Source organism: Rhinopithecus roxellana, chromosome 8, assembly GCF_007565055.1.
Source record: "Rhinopithecus roxellana isolate Shanxi Qingling chromosome 8, ASM756505v1, whole genome shotgun sequence".
NCBI classification, from domain to species: domain Eukaryota; kingdom Metazoa; phylum Chordata; class Mammalia; order Primates; family Cercopithecidae; genus Rhinopithecus; species Rhinopithecus roxellana.
In genome coordinates this window covers 78,966,537-78,991,244 of record NC_044556.1, presented here as the reverse complement: position 1 = coordinate 78,991,244, position 24,708 = coordinate 78,966,537, and the positions used below count along the sequence as shown (strand labels likewise).

At 37.7% G+C, this 24,708-nt stretch overlaps 1 protein-coding gene across 6 annotated transcripts in view; it reads right to left on the bottom strand.

The window, feature by feature from the left end:
• The window catches only part of CDC14A (cell division cycle 14A), a 171,267-nt gene that overhangs the window by 70,404 nt on the left and 76,155 nt on the right, over positions 1-24,708 (bottom strand). For all 6 annotated transcript variants that reach the window (XM_010377242.2, XM_030935849.1, XM_010377241.1 and 3 more), the window contains 2 exons: positions 10,434-10,500; positions 7,589-7,651 (listed from right to left, as the gene is read on the bottom strand). In XM_010377242.2, coding sequence (XP_010375544.1) covers positions 7,589-7,651; positions 10,434-10,500 — 130 coding nt within the window. The remainder of the gene's footprint in view (positions 1-7,588; positions 7,652-10,433; positions 10,501-24,708) is intronic.

Here is a 24,708-nt window from a genome sequence, read left to right as displayed (position 1 = left end):
TGGGAGGCCTAACAAACTTTACTGTTTCTCAAGGTAAGTGCTAAAGAGCAATTGTTAGGACTCTACACAACCTGGTCAATCTAGAAATTTACTTACACAGTGAAGGGTGACAGAGTCAACCTGGAGATAGTCCCCAGTCACATATTAAACTAAATTGATGTTGCATACAGAACTGGTCTCAGATTAAAATATCTAGCAATCTGTGTTGTAAATACAGATTGACTTAGAACTGGCTTAGAACAAAAAAACCTCACTCTTGCAGCATAGATTGGCTGCTGATAAAAGAAACATCATTTGAAGAAGTTGTCTACCCTGGTAAATTTGTCCCTTGGAATATTACTGCAAAATCAGAATGGATTATTAATGAACATGTTTTAGGCACTTTCCACAGAAAACAGACCATATAAAATATCTTGAAATTTGCTTTTCTCCTGTTTTTAGTATTTATTCACACATTTATTCATTAGTTCTTTCATTCCACAAATAATGACTGCCCACTATGAGTGTACTGTGCTACTAGGTTACTTACTCAAAGAATAATAAGACACAGTTCCTGCCCAAAATTACCCACAGATACAGGAAAGACACAGATGTGTAAACAGAGTACCACACAAGGCTACATGAGAAGAGCTTCCACAGGGTTGAGAAGGACTTAACAGTAAGCCGTGTAAATACAGTGGACCAGAAAGAAGAGTTGACGGGCAGGAGGAGGGAGCAAGAGCATGTGCAAAAGCTCAGAAGCCGCCACCTGGTTAGCTACATGGATTTGGGTATGGGAAGGGAGTGGAAAAGGACAAGAGTGGAGAAGAAGGACAAGCCCATGTAAAGAAGCGCCTTCCGTGCTATAGTAAGGAGTCTGCATTTCCTCCACACCTTTAGTCAGTGTGGAGTCCATGAAGGGGAAATGATAAAACAGGGGAATGATATAATCAGACTTAATTTTTAAAACCTACACCTTGATAGTAATGTGAAGTCTTGATCGAAGAGGCCTAAGATCCAAGAAAGACCCAATCCCAGGCATCCAGAATGAATCCATGCTTTTTCACAAACAGTTCCTAGATGGGCTACATTGTAATGTGGCTAAAATAATGTGAAATCACTTTCTAGAATAGAAATGGTCTTTCCCCAAAAGAGCACCCTTTAGGTGAAGATAGCAATAATGATAAACTGAATTGCTTGAATGTCTCAGGAACAAAATAGTCCACATTTCAGCCTGTCGTTGATCAGTGAGAAATTCTATATCACAACTAAATTGATAAGCATAAAAATGGGGGCTTGGGGCAAGACTCAAATATGGCAACTTCTGCAGAATGAGGCACAAGAATACATGGATTCTATGATACCAGGTGACAAGAGTAAAGGCTTTAACCCTACACATGGAGAGATGATATTACTGGTAGCCTCCTAAAAAACAAAAAAGAAAAAGAAACATTGGGCCTAGCAAATATATGGAGCAAACAGGAGGCATTTAATATCTGTTCAACAAATGAACTGAAAAGCTATAAGAATGCGGCCACAAGGAGCATGGTGTGGCTACTTGACTCTCAAATAACGAATGTTCATCTGCACACCATTATTTCTGTAAAACAAAGCTTCCTAACCAGTGTGACCAGAATGGAGCTGCCTGGGCAGACTGGAGCAGCCAGAGCCCCCAGGCCAGTTGCCAACAGCTGTGAGCTATAATCACAGGGTGTTGAGCAAATATTATCATTTTCTCCATGTGCCATGATGAAAAAACAAAAGGAAGCCCTGTGCAGGGACTGTTGTCAAGGCAGTAACCAGTGCCTCTGTCATCAGGCCTGCAGGCCAAGTGTGGCTCTAACTTCTGTCAAGACAATGGTAAAGAAGTGGCCTGGATTTGTTCACATTTAAAAGTACAGGATCAAGGCTACAATAGTTTGATATTCTGGAAAATATTCTCATAATTTTGTTTTTCACACCCAAAAAAGGAATGACTTATAGCAGGGGGCAGATAATGGCAGCTAGAAAATAGCTCAAAGAAAAAAGTCAAAGTACTTTCTCAGTTTTGAAGTCGTTTTTGAACTTTTAGTTTCACCTAATCCCCAAATAGATATTTAAGGAGACTCCTTGAAATTGCATGGGCTGAATTTTGAATGGGATAATAAATGTAAGCCACAGTGATGAGGAACCTCCAATGTTGCCACTGAAGCATCATTTCTCTAAATTTCTTCTCCCAAACCCAACTAAGGACACTGCTACCACATCACACTTCCATCATCAAACATGGCAAGCTTTCTGGTAAACAGTGGAAAGCCCTTTGGGGCAAGCAAAATAACAAATGAAAGACACAACTTCAAATTCTCTCTGATAAATAATAACTGCTTACCAGTAGCATCATGAATGATCACTGGTGTTTGGGCAACATCTTGTTTGGTAAGGACAGCTACCCCCCAAAAAACTAGAAGAAAGCTGACTGAAAGTAGACTCTGTATATGGGTACCACTTCCAGGTCTTACAAGCAGAGTATTAGCCTACACTAGCATTAACCATTAAACTTTACTATTAAAGAGCATAGTTCCTCACATACCTACAGCTACATAATTTAATTGAATGTTCAAGCTCTATCATCTTCATTATTTTTCCCTAGGATAAAAAGTCAACTTTTATTTTTCTGAACTAGATTTGAAATGGCTAGATTTCAAAAGAGTAAACGTTCTCAAGGTTCTCAAAGTATGTATTCTTTGAGAATACCTTAAGAAGCTGTTGGAGAAGCATAAATGTTTTGACACTGATTCTTAGAGGAAGGTTTTAGACCATCATCTCACAGTTACTTTTCTCAACTTTCCCAGCATACCTGCCCAAATTTCATGTCTGATCGGGGCAAATGTAAGGAACTGCACAGTTCCACAAGAGCTTGGTAAAGGACCTGGAAAGACCACATTTTGGAAGATACTTTTGCAAGATGAAAGCCAACACCTGGTGTTGTTTATCAATACTTAATACAATGGGCCATTTTTAAGTCACATGAAAATAAAGCAAGAGCCTGAGGTATCTCACCTCGAGCTTTCTAGATAGAACAGGGCGTTGAAATTAACTCTCATGTGAACAACAGATCACATGAAGCAAGGAGATATAACCTAGGCTTCATGTCATACTGATGGACTACGACAGTACATTGGCTAGCCTGTCCTTGCAGAATCCACACTCTAGCTACATGTGGCTACTATGCACTTGAAATATGGCTAGTCTAAATTAAGATATGCTATAGTATAAACTACACACTGGAGGCCAGGCGTAGTGGCTCACACTTGTAAGCCCAGGACTTTGGAAAGACAAGGTGGGCGGACTGCTTCAGCCTAGGAGTTTAAGACCAGCCTGGGCAACATGGCGAAACCCCATCTCTACAAAAAATACAAAAATTAGCAGGGCAATGTGGCATACACCTGTGGTCCCAGCTACTCTGGAGGCTGAGGTGGGAGGATGGCTTGAGCCCAGGGGGTCAAGGCTACAGTAAGCCTAGGTTGCACTACTGCACTCCAGCCTGGGTGACACAGCGAGACCCTGTCTCAAAAAAAGATAATAAATAAAAGAAATAAACTACACACTGGGCTTCCAAGGCTTAATTGAAAAAAAATGTAAAATATATACATCATTAATAATTTTTATAATGCTTACATGTTAAATGCTATTTTAGGTATATTAGTAAATATGTAAACAACATATTTACAACAAGTAAAATGTATCATTAAAACTAATTTCACTTTCATATTTCTATTGGACAGCACTGCTTTAGACCCTGGAATTGCAGGAGGAAGATGGATATAACCTTTTGCAGGATAGGCAGAGGTTTAGCTGTAGACTTTACACAAGTATTTCCCAAATTCTGTTGACCTCATCACTAGAAGTATTTATAAGTAGCACTTTTTCTATAAGATTCCCCTTTAATCTCACATAGTGATACAGTCTTATTGGTTTGGGCTTTCTGTTGCTGTTGGTTTTTTTTTTTTTTTTTTTTTTTTTTTTTTTTTTTTTTTTTGAGCCATATCCTTTACTAAACATACTTTAGTAAAGAAGTGCCTTTGAAAAGTTGCATCTTGAACATCCCCTAACCATCTAAGGTTCACAGTCTCACCAACTGCTGTCAACAATAAAATTTTGCTTTGAAAACTACACTGCCTTCATTGGAATACTGACTTTCCTGGAGCTAATAAAATGTATGAATTCAGCTATTCCATAAGTTCACCAAATATCATACTCACTAGAACAGGGCAAACAGCAAGAGAAATCTGACAGGAAATGCCTGGGCCCACAGATTGTCAGAAAAGAGTTCCTTTATTCATTTATTCCTTCAGCAAACATTTAAAAAATCAAGAAATTAAAAATTAAGAAATACCTACCACTTGCCAATCACAATAGTGGTTTTCTATTTTACAGGCTTTATAATAGAACAGATAAATCACTCTCAAAAAAAGAAGTTGTTTGACAACATTTTTCTTTTTTCTTTTTTTTTTTTTTTTTTTTTTTTTTGAGACAGAGTCTAGCTCTGTCGCCCAGGCTGGAGTGCAGTTGCGCGATCTCGGCTCACTGCAAGCTCCGCCTCCCGGGTTCGCATCATTCTCCTGCCTCAGCCTCCAGAGTAGCTGGGACTACAGGCGCACGCCACCACGCTGGGCTAATTTTCTGTATTTTTAGTAGAGATGGGGTTTCACCGTGGTCTCGATCTCCTGACCTTGTGATCTGCCTGCCTTGGCCTCCCAAAGTGCTGGGATTACAGGCGTGAGCCACCGCGCTGGGCCAACATTTTTCAAATGTTCACCAAAACTGACTGCTCCCCTCCCATCACCTAAATAGTTGTTGTCAAGGTGAAAGCATGACTACCTTCTTGTCAGATTTTTGTTTGTTTGGCTGGTTGGTTTGCAAGAATAAAATTGTACTGTCTGCTTAAAGTTTTTCAAGATTTTTTTCAACTAACCCTCAGCATCACCATTAAAGTTAGAGAGAGAGGAAGGATGGAATAAATAAAAAATCCACTAGTTTTCTCCTTGAATTGCTCCTTCTTCTCTCTCACCCCTTCCAACCCCCTCCCACCTCCGTCTCTCCTTTAATTGGCTTTAGTGTTTGGCTGTATATTTAATAATTAATACAATGGGCCATTTGCATTCTTCATGCTTATATTCATGGGGCAGAGATCCAGGTTTTGGGGGGGTCTGAAACTTACCTAATTTGAGGGTCCATCTTAGAATAAAAAATTATTAACACAAAATTGGATATAGGACTGTAAAAGGTGCCCATACAAGTTGGGGGTTGAGGCTTTCTAAAATTTAAGCTTCATTAGTTTCAAAGTAAGTCACCTCTGGTCATATAATGTGGATACCTACATGTGTGGGCTAGGGAGCATCTTACTATCATTTGTTTCATTACAAAGACGGATTTTATTAAAGCACTCTTCCATATCCTTTCTTTTCAACAAACATTATAGAAATCATTCCAAGATAACTGGTATAGCTCAATTCATTTTTTAAAATGACTGCATAACCTTCAATGATTTAGATGTACTACAAGTTATCTGACCTTCTTTCTTATATATACATATTCCCTTTGTTTCTAATTTTGGGATTTTAGAGGGGAATGGTATTTTTTGTCACTACTAAAAATGCTTTTATGGTATTTTAAAAAACTCTCTTTGGGTTTTTTTCATAAATTGCATTAAATGTATTAATTTTGGGGAAAGTAGCAGCTTTATGATGTTAAATCTTTCTATCCAAGAACAAAGTATATGTTTTTCTATTTGGTCATAATTCCATCCATAGGGAATTTGCAACCTAATAAGGAAAATAAGGCTTGTACACAAATAGCCATGATGTAAGAAAAATGGAAAGTACAAATTGTAAGGCATGAAATTGGCCGGGGGTGGGGCAGGAGTACTCCAGAGGCCAGATCTAATCTGTGCAGGATTTTAACACAAGCGAAATGGAGGAGTGGGGAGGTTCAAGGGATGGGGATCTGGGAAAAAGCAAGCTCAACCAGGCAACAGGGATATTCAAGAAACAGTAACTAAGCAGTTCAGAGGAGCTGGAACACAGAGTACGTACAGTGAAGAAACAGGAGATGCGGCTAGGAGGGTAGGCTGGAGCTCATCACAGCTAAGAATGCCAGGACAGGAGAGTTTATCCTCATTTCAGCAGGGCAATGGGAGAAACAGCCAGTTTGCGGCCAAGAACAAGACAAGCAAGATGAGAACCCTATTTTAGGATCACTCAGGTGTGGGTAAGGCAGCCTGGGAGGAGAAGGGCCGAGCTCAGTTAGAGAACTATTAAAATGAAAGGTCCACAGGAAAAGACGTGAGACCTGAGTCAGAGGGAAGGAAGTGAGAGGAGAGAGGAAAGACAGATATAATTAATACATCCTGTGGCACCAGTAGAAGTGATCCAAATACTCACTAGGTTAGGGAGGAAAACAAAGTAATGTTTCTAGCCTTGAGCCTGGGTGCTCAGTAGGATGGCAATGCGGTAACACACACAAAGCAGAGGACCATGCTTGGGTAAAAGATGATCAGTTTATTTTCAGATATGTTGCATTTAACATGGAAACAGAATATCCAAATAGCCATATTCTAGACTAGGGCCCCAAATGTGAGGGCTTCCCTTATCGTACTAAGGATAGAGATAAATTGTATTACTCCTCTGGGGAAACCCAACAGATGAATTCATGTTCTAAGAATGTTGAACCTACTCACATTGTACAGGCTTCTCATCTTTCAGAAAAAGTTAACGACTTCTAGACTCCTTATCCTACTCTTCTTTAATATCTCCTTATAGCACAACCCAGCTTGGAGATAGCCTTTGCTACATTTTGAGCGGTCAAGACATTAATCAAAAGTTTTGTAATGATGCCATGGGGGAAAAAATTCAGTCAACTTTTAGAACTAAGTAAATTCAGCCATATTTCAAAATAAAATTTATACAATCAAAAATATTATAAGGCGGCTGGGCATGGTTGCTCATGCGTGTAATCCCAGCACTTTGGGAGGCCAAGGCAGGAGGATCACTTGAGCTCAGGAGTTCAAGATCAGCCTGGGCAACATGGTGAAATCCTGTTTTAAAAAAAAAAAAATTAGCCAGGCATGGTGGCATACACCTGTAATTCTAGTTACTTGGGAAGCTGAGGTAGGAGGATGGCTTGAGCTTGGGGAGGCAGAGGTCGCAGTGATCCAAGATTGTGCTACTGCATTCCAGCCTGGAGAAAAGAACTAGACGCTGCCTCAAAAATAAATAAATAAATGGTACAAATTCAGTTTTATTTTAAATAAAACCTGATTTCTAAAATAAAAGTAACATAATTTTACTACCCTACTTAGATTTTTCTTATAAACTTAAGGTGCAAAGTGATTGTCAATAAATATTTGATGACAGAATATATATAGACATGTCATTTTCCCAAAATAAAATTTTGGTGACTCCTGATTCAAAGGAAATAACCAAGGCTGAAAGGACAAAACTGACCACTCTGGAAAACTCCAGAATGCTTTTATTTAGCACCCACTCAATTTGCAATACATGAGTGTGATGGGGGAAAAAATTAATCAACATGAAATTATGTTTTGTAAAAAAAATTTAAATGTACAAACCTCATAATGTTCATATTCATCCACATCAAACGTCTCAAAGTCAAAAAATCCATGTTGTAATCCCTAAAAGCAGAATGTGAATTAGTTTTTCCATGCTAAATTGATAAACTCTACTCATCATTTCTGGAACTCCTACTTACAGAAATGATCCTCACTAATCTGAAGAGATCGCTTAAACCTTTGATTTTTAATGTATATCTAGAAATCTTTTTATAACACTGGTTATACTGCATTAAGACTGTCTTAGAAGTGGAACCAAAAAAACACTTAGAATAACATGAAAAAAGCCCCACAAAAGATGCCTTGATTTATAATTTACATCAGTTTTGCATGTAAAATTATATGTATAAAAAATGAAATAAAACAAATTCATATTTAGAAACTGTTGGGACCTAGACGTAACTATGACAGAATATATCATAGTGATTAACTTCTTTGTTAGGAGAAGAAAAATCAATTATTCTTATGAGTTTCTGTTTTCCTTTTATCATAATGAGATATTTAGCCCCCCAAAAATCCTGCATTTTTTACCTTTTTTTTCTTCCAACCCCTAAAACTCTTAATATTTCTACTTAATAGGCCCTTATTTGTAACTAAAACTCTACCTTAGGAGAATCTGTTTCATGATGATAGTTTCTGACAAAGTAGGATTATACTTGACTGCTCTTACAATTTAAAAAAAAAAAAAAAAAACTGATACTTTTATCACAAAGAAAAACTTCATACTCCCTTTTGTAACTAATGACTTAGAACTTTTAAAAACTATCCAGCTAGCTCAGATCTAATATTTTAAAGAAAACAGAGAGTCTTTTATTTTATAAATCATGAAGCTATACGGATTACAACAGAATACAAAACCACAGGTACATTTAAAAGTTACATGATCAAGTCATTAAAAATAGAAAAAGAAACTAGCAAGCCAAGCTCCAGTACATCTATCAGTGTTTTTTCAAAACACAGAACATGCACCATCTGCATCAGAAACACTTAGCGTAATTCATATTAAAGAAGCCGACTCCTGGGCCCCACCCCAGAACTATTAAATCAGATTCTCTGTGGTTGGGGCCCAGGATCACCTATTCAGCATAGCTTCCCAGGTGATTCTTATAAATGCAAAATTCTGATAATACTGGTTTAAACAATCCCCACAGAATAAGCAGAACAAATTATTTAAATGAGTCCATTCTTAAAACAAACAAAAAAAAAAAACTGAGTTCATCCATATGCACCTTTCCAGACATAAAAGTGAGAAAAATATACACTCTGAAGTTTTCTCTGTATTTCCAAAGTGTTTGCTTATATCCATGTATACTAGTTCACATAACATGGAATATAAACTATACTTATGACAATGCCAATACATCAAAATCAGAGAAATGTATTCCCTAAAAAGGCAAAAATGTCGCCATACTCTGTATAGGTTCTTAGAAGGGTACTACTCGTTGCCACGCAAAAATAGCCCAGAACATGGTGCCTTATGGAAGCGAACGAATGTACGGGAAATGTCTCAGGTGCTTAAAGACATGCTGCACAATCTGTGAGATCCTCCAAAATGTCATCTGTCTTTGAGTTAACCCCAACATTTGATGAAACAAGTTTACATACCTTTCCTCTACAACAGGAGGGATGGCACAACTTTCTATACTGAGTTACTAATTACCATAATTACAGGTAGCAATATTCCAGTCTGAACTCTTTCTAAATTTTTTAAGTAGTATAAAACAAATAGCCTGTACCAGATGGTACAAAATAATAATAGTGATGATAAATAAATTATTTTTTCCCTCGGGCATATTTTCCAAATGCTATAATCAATGGTTATATGTTGGGTAATGTCTCCATAGAAGTTCTTAACTGGTATTACTGTAAGTGCATTTTGGCAATATTGTTGCAAGAGTGAGCTAGAGTATCTCTGTAGTTGTTTAAGTGGAAAGAAAAATATTTGAAAACTATTTTAAAGTTTGATAGGGTTTAAATTCATTTTAAATGAAACAGAAACAACCATGTATAAAATGGGTAGCACATTTATCACACCAATTTTCTCAACTCAAAACACAGCAAAATCAGTTTTATATTACATCTGAGAAATGAACTAGAATTGCTACTGATAATATATTTATAGTCCATGTAACATCATTATGCATGTCCTATGATCAACAGGTTATGTAATATATACATTTCTGACTGATAATAAATCATGGTTATATGTTTGAGATGGAATTATGTACTTTGAGCCCTCATTAGAATTTACAGTATAGCTTGTATAACTTCTCAGTTTGTGAATTAATGTTTCTAAAACATGTTCCGAGAGCTCTCAGAAATCTTCTAGTTTAACTTCTCCATTATATACAGAAATAATTGAATAACTATGACTTGGTTCTCAAACTTTGGAGTGTATCAAATCACCTGGAGAGATTCTTCAAATACAGACCGCAGGGCTCTACCCCCAGAGTTTCTGTTTTAATGGGTTTGTGGTGGGATCAAGCAGCATAGGAGAACAGTGGCTTAAATAATGTCCTGACTCTCCCACACCAAGATCAAGCCTGACAATAAAGCTAAGCATGTGACAAAGCAATGTCACAGGCACTGCAGCTGATAGTGGCGATAAATCTGCCCTGGAACACAAACAGTTTAAATGACAAAGAAAGGCCCCTTCCACTCCCTCCTCCCAGCTTTTCCTGGTGTTTGTATTTTACAAATCAATCATCCTTCAGGAAGTGAAAAGCCTTCTACTTACTGGTTCCCCTTTCTTCCCTCCAATAACAAATAAGGATGTTGAGATTATTCCTTTCTCATATTTTTTTTAAACTACTGTGTCAAATACAGCAAGGAGAATTGTTATTACCTTTCTGATTCCCTGCAAACAGTCGAGAATGGTAAGATTGTAAGTGCAATTTCCAAAGGAAGCATCCCTATAAACATAAATAAACTCAACATTAAAAACTTGCATTTAGAACATTCAAATAATAAAATACAACACCAAAGTCAGCTGGAGATGTGCTTGTTTGGCTTCAGAGCTATCAACATGGTAAACTTACATAATACATTAGATCATACTAGGTAACTACCACACTTAACTGAAGCACTTCTGAAATTGCTTTAATCCAAGAGGCTGATTTAAGAGCCTGCATTCCTGAGTCTGACTGCCTTGGTTCCACTTCCAATTTGGCCAGGTACTGTACAGGAACTTAAGCAAGTTACTTTACCTCTAGGCTGAATCTCAGTCTCCTCATCTGTGAAATGAAGTTAATGATAGTAGCTATCACTCATAGGACTGTTGTCAGATTACATTTTTTAAAATATGTAAAGTCCTTCATATAGTGGCTGGTACATAGGAAGCATTTCATAAATATGATGCCCATTATTATTATTATTACTAAGTGAATTGGACTGTTTGATTAAGTAAAACATTCATCATTGCAAGAGATATTCTGGCAGAGGAATAACCTCCTGTCAGGAACATGATAAAAACAAGCATAAAAAGATAGGAGAGACAATGTATGTAGGTCAACAGAACCTAGCAGGTGTTTGGATTAAATGCCATCCCTTACCTACAAATAAGAAAAGAAAAGAAAGAAAACAGGAAAATGTACTCAGGCTTCCAAACAATCTCCTCCGAGTCACTGGGATCCATGAGAGCTTCTAGTGTACCATGAAGTACTCCTTCAAAAGGAGTGGGAACCTACTGTGGTGAAAATTGAGTGCCTCATACTTTATTTAAGTTTTTAGAGCAATTTAGCAGACCTGCTTTAGGCAACAGAAAACTAAAGTATCAAGTTCAGGTCAGTTAAGCAAGAACTGGCACCAGAGCTTTAACACTACAGTGTTCCAAGGTGTCCGAGGTAGGAAACTTGACCTCAAGGCTCCAGGCTCTCTGCCCAGCCTCCACTGCTGACCCAAGAAACAGAGCAGGCAGACACCTCTCCAGACAAAGTCAAAGGCACACACGGCAGCCATCAGGAAGGGGCCAGAAGACATTCCAAAGGCAGAATAGACCTTCAAGGGCTTTAAGGTATAATTAACATAAAACCAACTTTTATAACCATCCAAGGTCACTTGAACCTATTGCTGCTAAGCCATGAAGTAAAATGTAACTTCATCATCCCTGAGTTTCAGCATCCCGAAAGCCTAACATAAAACTAGGAAGTTAGCAAAGCAACTTAACAGAATGGTTAAGTCCTGAAACTTCAATTATTCCAAATATTTAGGTCTCATTTCAAAATGAGGGTTCTTTGTTCTTGTGTTTTTAAATATCATCTGAACTCACATGTCAGTGAAAAATAAAATAGCCCCCTTTCCAAATATCTTATAAAAATGAAAACTCTATGTTAGAAAGCAAATTTTAATGGGCTATGCCAGAGAAAAGAGTGACTAGAGATCTAACAAAAATATTAGTTTATATAAACAATCATAAATTCCTTTGCAGTCACTTGTCTTTGGGGTTCAGAATCTCTGTGCCATGGACGCTCAGCAACCTGAGGAAGCCTGCAAACCCACTTTCTCAGAATAATGCTTTTAATGCATAAACTAGGATTAACAGAAAACTATTTCAATTACATTTAAATTAAATATATATTTTAAATATATTAAAATACAAATTTACAATACCCCAAAAGGTACTTTTTAAATTAATATGTTATATAACAAGATCTACTGGCAAGTCTGATAACTGCTACTATAATTTTAGAAAGGAATGAGCATAAATAATATTTTAAGAAATAATAACTGTAATGTGATATTAAATTGTCACTTATATGCTACTAATGCTACTACAGTTTATTTACAACATATATAATTGCATGTAACTTTATAATTGATAAGGTAAAGTCAGTAAAAATAAAGATATAATTTTTTTCTCATCTAAGTTCACTGACTCCCTGAATTCTCACCACAGACCCTAGACTAAAAACTACTGCTTTACGTTTTTTAAAAGGGGGTAAAATTTTCTTTATATTTAAGGAAAGTAAAAAAATATTATGAGAAGTAGAGGTATCCCTTATTCTTTCAAGTATTATCTTCCCACCCCTAGACTCAGCTAAACAATGTCACTAATGTAAGTTACCAGAAAAAAGTTCCAGCCCTATTCTTTCTGAATGTCTGCAAAGTATGGTGAGGCTTTCATGATACCTCCTACCCCATCACAGCCACAATTGTTACCAGGGACAAAAAGGAGAACTCTGGTGACCTGGTGGTCAAATCTGCAGGCCTCCAAAGCTGGGAAGGAGAGTTAACATGCCATCTGATAGAACTAGGCAAGTCAGTCACTGCAGGCTGGAAAGGCACACAAGTTTACAAACTGAAATGTAATAATGAATGCAGTAGAATTCAGTCATATCCTCCAGATTGAGAAAAGGAGATGGCATGCCTTTTTTGAGCACCTACTATGTCAGGTAATTTAGATGCATTAGCACATTTAATCCTCATGACAGCCACGTAGTGCCAACAGGTTCCCAAAATCTGCCCCAAAGACTGGACAAGAAAGAAATGGCTTATTAGTGGCATGTGGCTCATACATAGTCACAGGAGAATACTATAACAGTGAAGGGACACAAAAACATGTTATATATTCTCTGGGGGAAAAAAGCGAGAGAAGGTAAAGATGGAAGATTGAACCCATGCATCTACCAAATCTCACTAAAAGGGTATTCTTTTTTTTTCTTTGAGACGGGGTCTTACTCTGTCACCCAGGCTGGAGTGCAGTGGTATGATCTTGGCTCACTGCAGCCTCCACCTCCTGGGCTCAATTGATCCTCCAGCCTCAGCCCCTGAAGTAGCTGGGACTACAGACACAAGCCACCACGCCCAGCTAATTTTTGTATTTTTTTGTAGAGCCAGGGTTTCACCATTTTGCCCAGACTGGTCTTGAACTCCTGAGCTCAAGTGATACACCCACCTCTGTCTACCAAAGTGCTAGGATTATAGGCGTGAGCCACTGCACTTGACCAAAAGGTGAATTTTTAAAGGCTTTTGTTTTTTAAATGGAAACCAACAAAGACAAGGAGAATAAGAGAAGAGACAAAACAATAAAATCTTGAAAGCTAGAAATCATTTGGATGAGTGGTAAATAAGTTAGAAGACCAAGAAAACTGAATACTAAACTGATAATGAAAAAACTGAGAACCAGTTGGGCACAGTGGCTCATGCCTGTAATCCCAGCACTTTGGGAGGCCAAAGCAGGTGGATCACCTGAGGTTAGGAGTTTGAGACCAGCCTGGTCCAACACGGTGAAACCCTATCTCTACTAAAAACATAAAAATTAGTCAGGCATGGTGGCGGGCGCCTGTAATCCCAGCTACTCAGGAAGCTGAGGCAGGAGAATCGCTTGAACCTGTGAGGCAGAGGTTGCAGTGAGCCAAGATTGTGCCACTACACTCCAGCCTGGGCAACAGAACAAGACTCCATCTCCAAAAAAAAAAAAAAGAATAAAAACAAATAAACAAAAAACTGATAAACAACACAATTAATACCAGGGAAGTCTCAAAAGGCTTAGGAATTGGCAGCACTGCGTTCTCCTGGAAGTGAGGATAAAGGAAATGACTAAAATGAGATTGAAAGTCCATTTAAGAGGAAACATTGCCTCCCATTTTGTAAGTCAATTTTCCCTGTTGATTTTCCTCAACTCACCAATATAGTCAGGACCATCACAAAATAGAATGGTAGGCCCTAGGAGGCAGAAAGATACCTGCCCCACATGATGTTCAAACTTGGAACTGGAAGATCCCTTCTGAGGAATTGTTTTCACCTGCATTATAACATGAAATGGAGGTCAGGAGTTAGGAAAACAGCAGACTACTGGCCCCAAAAGTCCCCTCCTACTCTGAGGTTATACCACTATTCAACACCATCAATCATCTCTTTATCTCTCTTCTGGATCCTTTCCAACACAATTTAAACATTTTCAGATCCTTATTAGCTTTAAAAATAACAAGTCATCCAAAACCTTCCAAGCTCCACATCTTCCTTCAGCTTCCATCCAGTTTGGACTCCTCTTTAAAACAAGATTTCTCTAAAGAATTACTCATTTTCCTCTTTTTTTTTTTTTTTTTTTTTTTTTGGAGACGAAGTCTCACTCTTGTAGCCCAGGTTGGAGTGCACTGGCACAATCTTAGCTCACTGCAACCTCCACCTCCTGGGTTCAAGCAATTGCCTCCTCCTGAGTAGCTGGCATTATAGGTGCCTGCCCCCATGCCCGGCTGATTTTTGTATATTTAGTAGAGATGAGGTCTGACCATGTTGGCCAGGCTGGTCTTGAACTCCTGACCTCAGGTGATCTGCCCACCTAGGCCTCCCAAAGTGCTGGGATTACAGGTGTGAGCCACCACGCCCAGCCTCATCTTCCTTTTCAAAGTGTACAATTCAGTGGGGTTTGATATATTCATAATGTTGTACAGCCATCACCAGTAATTCCAAAATATTTTTACCACCCCAAAGAGAAACTCTGTACTCATTTGCATCACTCCTCATTCTCCTTCCTCCAGCCTCTGGCGATTCACTAATTTATTTTCTGTCTGTCTGGATTTACTTATTTTCAACCCAGAGAACATTGTGCATGCATCATCTTACCTAATATGTCAGCAACAAGTAACTCCCTACTTTGCTCTCCTGTCTTGGTTCCTGGATTTTCCTTCTACCCTCTAAACACTACTTCCAACCTCCTTTGCAAAGTCATCCAACCTTCACTTCCCAGTCTTTAGAAGTCAAACCTTCTCAAGGTTCAACTCCAGACCAAAATTTTTCTCACTCCATACTCTCTCTAGACCAGGGCCTCTAAAACTTTAGTGTGCATTAGCATCACCTGGACAGTTCCACAAACACAGGCTGCTGGGCCCCACCTCAAGTTTCCAATTCAATAGACCAAAGGCAGGGCCTGAGAATTTGCATTTCTAACAAGTTTCCAGGTGGAGCTGAGGCTGCTGCTAGAAAGCCACATATTTTGAGAATCATTGCCCTAGATATCCACATAAATTACCATCTATCTACCAATGACCCTCAAATTCATCTCTCTAGCACAAACTCCTCTTAACGCTTCAAAAACAGCACAGCCAACCACCTACATGGCATTTCCATTCGGGTGTCTTAAAGATATCTCAAACTCACTACGTAAGAAGAACCTCTTGAATCTGTTCCCATCCCCCAAAAAAACAACGGCAACGGTAATCCAGTCTTGCAGCACCCCCTGCCTGGGTAAAAGTTCCCACAGTCACTCAAGCTACAGCCCAGAAGTTCCACCTTTCTCTTTCCCCTTATCCTATCCCTCACTACGCACCATTGGTTTTGCCTCTTAAATATCTCTTGAATGCATTTCACTTGCCAATTCCATTGCCACTGACTTCCTACACCCACTCTTAGACTTTCTAATGGTTTTCTTCACTGAAGCCAGAGTGATATTTTTAAAAGGCAAATCTGATCTGGTCGCTCTTCAGCTATAACCCCTCACTGACTTCCCATTGCTCTCAAGGGAAAGTTCAAATCTTCACTGTGGCCACAAGGCCTGGGGGCATCTGGCCCCATCCTCCCTGAGCTCCCCAGGTAGCCACTGGGCCCTTCCCACAGAACCTGTGCATCTGCAAGTCACATGTTCTTCCCACTCACCCTCACCTTAGATTACTCTCCTCAACCTTCAAACCACCACGCCCGGCCACAATTCTATCTTTCTAAATGTGACTTCTGGCATACTAGTCGACTTAACCATACAGCTATTATACAGTGATTATAAAAATCCACAACTATGACCATAGGAGGAATCTGCAGTCAATAAATAGTTCTCGAATGAAAAACTAAATGAATGAATGAATATTTAAATAGAAGGAGCAATTGGGACTTGTTGTTTATTTTGTGTTTAGTGTTTATTTTGCAGAAAAACAGCAAGAAAAAAATTAAGTTTAAGAAAACTAGAATCAACATCCACAATTAAATGTTAAAAGAAAGAGCTTGTTTCATTGGTGTCACAGCACTGTCTTATACAGGCTCTCAAGAGTCAACTGTTAAATATTCAGAAATTTTGAGAGCCCAAATCAGCAGTAGTAAAAGTATTTGTATCATGGAAATCAGCAGATACTTTTTATTTATAGAGCCAGTTTACCAACATACCACTGCTTGTAACCTGAGAATCTACGAAATCACTCAGAATGAAACAACCTTACAAATATTAATAATGGGAGATGAAACCAGAGATGAAAGAACATATTTAAACAAAATAAGAAAGCAGTTCTTATTATGAATAATGAAGTTACTCAAAGAAGAAAGAATGGAGAACAAAAGCACAGTGTCTACAATGTAGAGACTACATTAAAAAATACAAAAAGAGCTGATAGAAAAGGGACTAAGAAATTTTGGAAATGACTGTGATCTACAATTATCTTAAGTCCATGATTCTCTAAATTCTCTGGGTAACAAGTAGTAAGGAGGTATGCAAAAATTGCAGAGCAATGGGTTGGAAAGGATCATGAAGGTCATCTAAGCACCCTTATAAGCACTGAACTGAATCCTATCCTCACAACTTCCACAGGATGATGAGCTTCTTAAGGACAGGAAACATGTCTTTTATGTCTGTTGGCCCAGAGTATAGTACAGTGTTGGGAAAATTGTTCTATGTTATAGATGTTATAGATGTTACTGAATGAATTAATACAGGAATGAATAAATGATCATTACCAAGAGTTCATTAAACTTATGCCTGAACACCTCTGGTGGCTAAGAACTATTGACCTTTTAAAGCAAAAATGTGGCCAGGCGTGATGGTTCACACCTGTGATCTCTTTGGGAGGCCAAGGCAGGAGGATTGCTTGAGCCCAGTGGTTTGAGACTAGCCTGGACAATAGAGGGAGACCCCTTCTCTACAGGAAAAAAAAAAAAAAAAAAAAAAAAGTTAATTAGACAGGAGTGGTGGCAAGCTACTCAGAAGGCTAAGGCAGGAGAATTGTTTGAATTCAGTTCAAGGCTGAAGTGAGCTATGATCTGGCCACTGTACTCCAGCCTGGCTAACAGAGTGAGACCCTATTTCTAAAAACAAATAAATAAAGCAGAAAGTATATAAAATAATTTTTAATTATGAGCTATGTACAGTAGCAAAAACACTCTAGATCATCACTGTCCAATGGAAATATAATGCCATCCTCAAAAGAGAGCCACATGTATAATTTTAATTTTTTTATAAGCATATTAAAATAAAGTTACAAGAAAAAAGTAAATTTTAGTAGTGTGTTTTGCTCATTCAATATATCTAGAATATTCTCATTTCAGCATTAATCAACATAATTATAAATAAGATATCTTACATATTTCTTTTATATTAAATATTTTTATTTTGAGAGACAGGGTCTCACTATGTTGTCCAGGCTAATCTCAAACTCCCGGCCTCGGCCTAGGACTACAGCTGTGAGTCACTACACCCCACCTTTTATACTACATCTTTGAAATCCAATTATGTATTTTAAATTTACAATCTATCTCAATTTGGACTAGACTGATTTCAAGTGCTCACTAACACATGTAGCTACTAGCTAACATACTGGACAGTTCAGCTGCAGACTATATTGTACGTGTACTTCAGAACCAGACAGTGCCCAAAATACTTTATACAACTGTCCAAAGTACATCCTAGTTTCCAGCCTCTGAACAAACCTACGACATATATGCACCAGCTACAATAAAAGAAAGAGCTTATAACATTGAGAACTACAAGACGAAACTGTACTGAGAATTAGTAGGGAGGACAAAACCATCTCCCATTCATGAAAGAGCAAAACCACATGCCTCAGGAGGCAGGGTCCAAAGTTGAACGTGACCTGTACCAAAAAAAAAAAAAAACAGAATCTCAGCTTTGCAGATTTAACATAAGGCTACACATGAATCATTTTGCTCATCTAAAGAAACAGAGATATGTGAAAATTCAATTCTAAGTCATGGCTTAAAGGATCACCTGAAATCAGAATAAAATCTGTCTAGCACTAGCAATAACACCAGAAAAATAGACCAAGACCTGTACTCTGGGCATTTTATCAACATCTGACTGGCACCCATTTAACCACTAATTTTTCTATTCTTTTTTTTTTTTTTTTTTTTTAATTTCAGAGACAGGGGCTCATTCTGTCACAGCGGCACAATCATAACTCACTGTAGCCTCAAATTGCCGGGCTCAAGCAATCCTCCCACCTAAACCTCCCAAGCAGCTAGGACTACAGAGGGGTGCCACTACCCCTGACTAATTTTTATTTGTATTTTTTTGTAGAGACCAGGTCTTACTATGTTACTTAGACTGGTCTCATGGGTTCGCTTAACTCATGGGTTCAAGCGATCCTCTTGCCTCAGCCTCCTAAAGCACTGGGATTACAGGAATGAGCCACTCATATGGTCAATAATTTTTCTTTAAAAATAAAAATAATGGCAAATTGGTTTTAACCCAGGTATTTAAGAGCTTTTCATAATATTCAACAAAATAATAACTATTACTATGTTCATTAAGGTAAATGACTGCAATCTTATTCAAACCCATCTTTATCAACTAAGGCTACTGGAAATATACCATAAAGAGTACAAAAACTTTGGCACCAACCCTACTTCACTAAGTTTGGTAAAACTGATCTGGAACTCTAAAGGTAGGAATAAAAATTTTAAAAAAAGTAGTCTGAGCGAATTTTCACAACACAAATCACTGAAGCACCTTCTTGTTCCAGCAGATAAAAAACAGAATAAATATAACTCACCTCCATGTGAGTACTTAATGGGTCATGGAGACACCTACACTTGTTTCTCTTCTCAGATCCTGTATAGCAGCGCTTACTTAGCACTTTAACAAGAAAACTCTGACAAAGAGTCTTTTTCAAGGGGGTACGACTTACTCAAAATATGCCGCAGCTGTTAAGAATGGATTCAACAGTTTGGACTGGAAAAGACATCGATTTTCAACACTCAGAAAATTGGCACATCCTCACTAGTCAAAACTAATGCGAATTAGCTTCCAGAATACCAAGCACCAAAAGCAAAAGTTTATTAAAGATCCACGGGGCAGAAATGACCCCAAAGATCAAGACTGAGAAACAGCAAGGAAAAGTTGAGAGTGAAAGGAACATCTTAAAACAGGATAAAATATTGTTTCCATAGTTTGGATACTCAAGAGGAAAGCAGGAAAGAGGTAAAGAGAACTTTCCCTTTGAAGTACAGTTAATTGCTAAACAAACTTCGACAAAAATCACAATATCATATTTAAGCTAATAAAAATCTGGTTCAATGTTTTATTTAAGGAAATATATTTTATGATTACATCTAACATCTGCCAGCACATGTTTATGAAAAAGGAGGCAGCCTGATGCAAAGTCCTAAGTGGTTGACCTTTTTGAGCCTTTGTTTAAAGACCTACAAGTTCTGGCATGCCCAGAAGATCTCAAATAATTACCTTTGAGATTTCCCATTAAGACTCAGCCACAGAGCTCAGCAACTGGAATATCACTAAGGGTCATCCCCCAAAACACAACAAACACCTCCCTCAACACAAACACTATGCATCCATTTTAATGACAGATGTCATTAAAGGATTGCCAGTGGGAGGTGTGTGAATCCTCTGTTAGAGAAGATTGTCTGGCTTCACAACTGCAAGAAAACGTGCATATTCCTGTTCACATTAAATAAAATACCATGATTTGATAAGCCATCTATTTCCAAGACTCTCAGGAAACAGCACCAAAAAAAAAAAAAAAGTTCCACAAAATGCTAGCATATTATTCTAATCCCAAGAGATGATTTTTGTTCCACACAGGTGTGGATCAGGAAATATGCCTCAGAGCGTTTCAGAACAGGAGTTCTGCTGGATATTAAAGGAAAGTATGGGGCAGAAGGAAGAAAATCAGTACTTTGTAAAATTCTGGGCCAGATGCAGTGGTGCATGCTTGTAATCCCAACTACACAGGATTTGAGCTCAAGAGTTCGAGCCCACCCTAGGCAACAAAGTGAAACCTCCATCTCAAAACAACAAAAAGAAAAAAGAAAATTCTGGGTTTTACAGAGCTAAACAGGTTACTTCATTATCAAAACCATTCAGAATGTGTAAAATGGAAATTTGCTTTGTAAATCTCCAAGACAGAGAGTTTTAAATTTACTTTTTTTTTTTTTTTTTTGCCATGACATATCTTACAGAGCAGGAGTTCTCAACCTTGACCACACATATGGGAATCATATATGTAGTTTTTCAAATTTCCAATACTCTGACTTCACCCTTGACCAATTACAGCAAAATTTCTGGGCACAGAATCTAGGGATCAATAGTTTTTTAAAGCTCCCCAGGTATGTAGATAAGTTTGAGGATCAACATAACTTTGAGAAACACCTGTAAATTCTAGCCTCTTCTCCAAGCTTTAGGAAAAAACTAAAGGCACAGGACATCCAATGTTCAACCAGCTTTATTCCATTAATGTTAGCACATTACCGTACCTAACCTTACCTCCAAACTTAGTCATTATTTCTCATGCCATGCTCTCTGCATATGTCTTCAAAACTAGGTCCCTGGATGTTATTCATTCCCTGTTTAATTGTATATGTCATTTTATTTTATTTTATTTTATTTCATTTCATTTTATTTTATTTATTTTGAGATGGAGTATTGCTCTGTTGCCCTGGCTGGAGTGCAGTGGCACGATCTTGGCTCACCACAACCTCCGCCTTCCAGGTTCAAGCAATTCACCTGCCTCAACATCCCGAGTAGCTGGGACTACAGGCATGCACCACCATGCCTGGCTACATTTTTTGTATTGTTAGTAGAGATGGGGTTTCACTATGTTGGCCAGGCTGGTCTCAAACTCCTGACCTCAAGTGATCGCCCACCTTGGCCTCCCAAAGTACTGAGATTACAGACATGAGGCACTGCACCCGGCCTATACGTCATTTTAAAAACTGGCTTTGAGCAGATTTAGGAATCATCACCAATACTAAAAAACTTACCAACCTGATACATGTGGACCAATAAGCAAAGAAATAAGTATAAAATGAATTTAAAAGCACAAGAGACATCTTAAATAAGTTGTACAATTTAGATTGGTTATATTTTCAATGATTTGTGGGACTTTAAATTTTCACAGATACTGTCTTGTGAGCACCCAAGAATGTAGCTTTGAAAACCCTGCCACTGACTGCCATGAAAACAATCTGGATATTCCACTAAGGGTCACTGGTCTCCTGGGGCTTTAGATAAGCTGAGATTAATATGACTTTGTTTGCTCAATAGTATACACTGTAATTTAGTAGTACACTGAAAGGAAGAGAACCTAAAAAGATTCATACCTGGTTTGTCAATTCAAACTCTGCTGAGTCTGACCCCAGAACTGAAAGGCCTCTTGTTCCCTTGAAGGCCAGCTGCCAAGCCAACATTGAAGATGGATGACTCAAAGAATTAAGGTAGATGAAAAACACCCCTTTCCCCTGATTTTCAGCTAAAGTCACTTTTAATCAACAGATTGGCTATTCTCAGTAAAAGTGAATACAGTCTCTGACACAACTACCCTATAATTCAATGGAACACGCTAAGACTGACTCACAAGTGACATCACAACACTCGTTGCTGTCACACAAGCCAGAAATTCAACTATCTCTAAAGTTGACTATACTTAATTTAATCAAGAATAGGCAGTAAAGCTACACACTTCCCATTTTTTGTTAATTTTAACTAGGTAAATAGAATCTAAGTAGGAATAAAATCAGATCATCCTTTAGGTTATAATAATGTACCCATACCGTGAACTTCATATTATATATCCTACCTAACATAACATTATACAAAAACAACCCATGCCATACTAATAAATAAATATAGCACCTAAAATCAGTGCCTGAATTGCTGTTCTCCAGTTTTCATTCTAATATGAAAAGCATTCCATGGGGCGTATCCCTAACATCTTCTCCCACCCCCCGTTTCAGAGTTAAACCTCCTTCCTCAGTATTCCCATAACACCTCTCTTCTAACTCTAACAAAGCACTGTAACTGTTTTACACACCTATACATGTATACAGACTATACATTGAGCTCTTCTGCAGCAGGTACCAAGTTGTTCTAAACATCTTTAAATCCATAGGACTATCAAAGTGACTGGCACCAAAAAAGCAATAAATATATTTTAATATACTTGCTCCCTCAGGACAAAATAGGAAAAGAACCAACCACAGCCCTCAAGAGAAGAGTCAGCCATGCAAACAAATAATTAAAATACAAGGTATTGGCTTTGTAATACATAAAACGTAATAGGGAATCATAGGCAAAGGACCTGCCAAGCCTCTCCAGAAAAATGAGGGAGGCTTTACGGAAGTGACTGCTCAGATAAATGTTTGCAAAGTGAAAAAAATTTGAAAAACCACATTATTTAAATTCACAGTAGCCATAAAACTCTTTTATTAGAAAGAAACTAAAATATATAGCACAAATGGAAACAGACATTTCAGTGAAAAGTGTATATGAACATACCAACCACACCTTCAACAAGCCTTCAAAATCATCATTTTTAAAAAATTTTAAATAATAAAACAATTACATTCAAACACACTTATTTAAGGCTTCTCATTTTTAATTAAAAGTGTTAATATATCAGCAGTTGAAACAATTTAGACAATGAAGACAAAAGTGTAATTTCATAAGAAATGGGATTTTTTTTTAAAACCTAGTTATAATAAAACCCAGATTATAATGAAGGCCAATGCAATGATGGCTGCCCGGAATTTAGTATAGGGATGATTCTTGATAGGAGTCCATCAGTCTTAGTTGGTCTGAGCTGTAGACTAAAAACAACTCACATCTTATCTTAGCATAATAAAAAAATTAAGTTTCCAGAAAACTAGTAGTATTCTTTCAACTAAATTCTTCACTGAATTATAAATGCACTACTTTGCGGTATTTTCTATTTCAAATGTATGGTTTATGAAGAGTCTAGATTTAGAAATGCAGCTTAATGTAAATACAACTCTTGGTATCCTAAGTTATCAAAAAGATAGAACTTAGAGTTACATTCAAGTGCATACTTTTAGTAGGAAATGGGTGCATATCTTCATTTACTTATATGTGCATAAAGAAATTCTAGGCTGATATCAAATCAACTAATACCAGAAGTTACCTGGAAAGGACTAGACAGATGAGGATCAAGGATGGGAGGGAGAAATTTCACTTAAACCTTCCTATAGATTTTTTAAGTTTCTGAACTATGTTAACGTATTTATATTTTCAAATAATTTGAGTGAAAAATATTTGAAAAAATTGGCTATCAATTTACTATTTATGTAGAATTGAAATCAATTCTATGTTAAGTAGTATTAATTATCTTACTATCTTTTCTTCTATTCTGGTATTATTATTTAAAAATTCTAGTTCTCAACTGGGCGCAGTGGCTCACACCTTCATTCCAGCACTTTGGGAGGGTGATGCGAGTGGGTCACTTGAAGTCAGGGGTTCTACAGCAGCTTGGCCAACACAGCAAAACTCCATCACTACTAAAAACACAAAAATTAGCCAGGCATGGTGATGGGGGCCTACAATTCCAGCTATTGAGGAGGCTGGGGCAGGAGATTCTCTTGAACCCAGGAGGCAGAGGTTGCAGTGAGCCCAGACTGTGCCACTGCACTCCAGCCTGGGCAACAGAGTGAGACTCTGTAATAATAATTATTATTACTATTATGTTATTAACAGTAATAATAGTACAATGCTAACAACAAGAAAAACAAAAACCAAATATTGCACTAGGCAGAAGGATAAATTAATTACTTCATTGATCCTTAGTTTAGACCTGAAGCCATTTTACAGATAAGGAAACTGAGGCTGAGAGAGGATAAGTAATTTGTCCAAGATACTTATACTTACTTACTACAGACAGCAAGAAGCAGAATGAGGCTTCAAACTGCTTCAAGTGTCTCTGCCTCCAAAGTACGTACTCCTAACCACTTTGCTTAGAACTTAGAATTATTAGCATTATTACCCCTTTCTGAAAAAATAGGATTATATTTTATAAAGGACTTTCAAAGTATAGGAGCCATTAGAAGTAGAAGGAAAAATAAGCTTTGTCTTCACCATTAAAACTCTCATCTACATTATCTGTCATTTCTTATCTGCCCTTCCACAGCTGATTACCTCAGACTCTAGGTTGCTTCAGGAT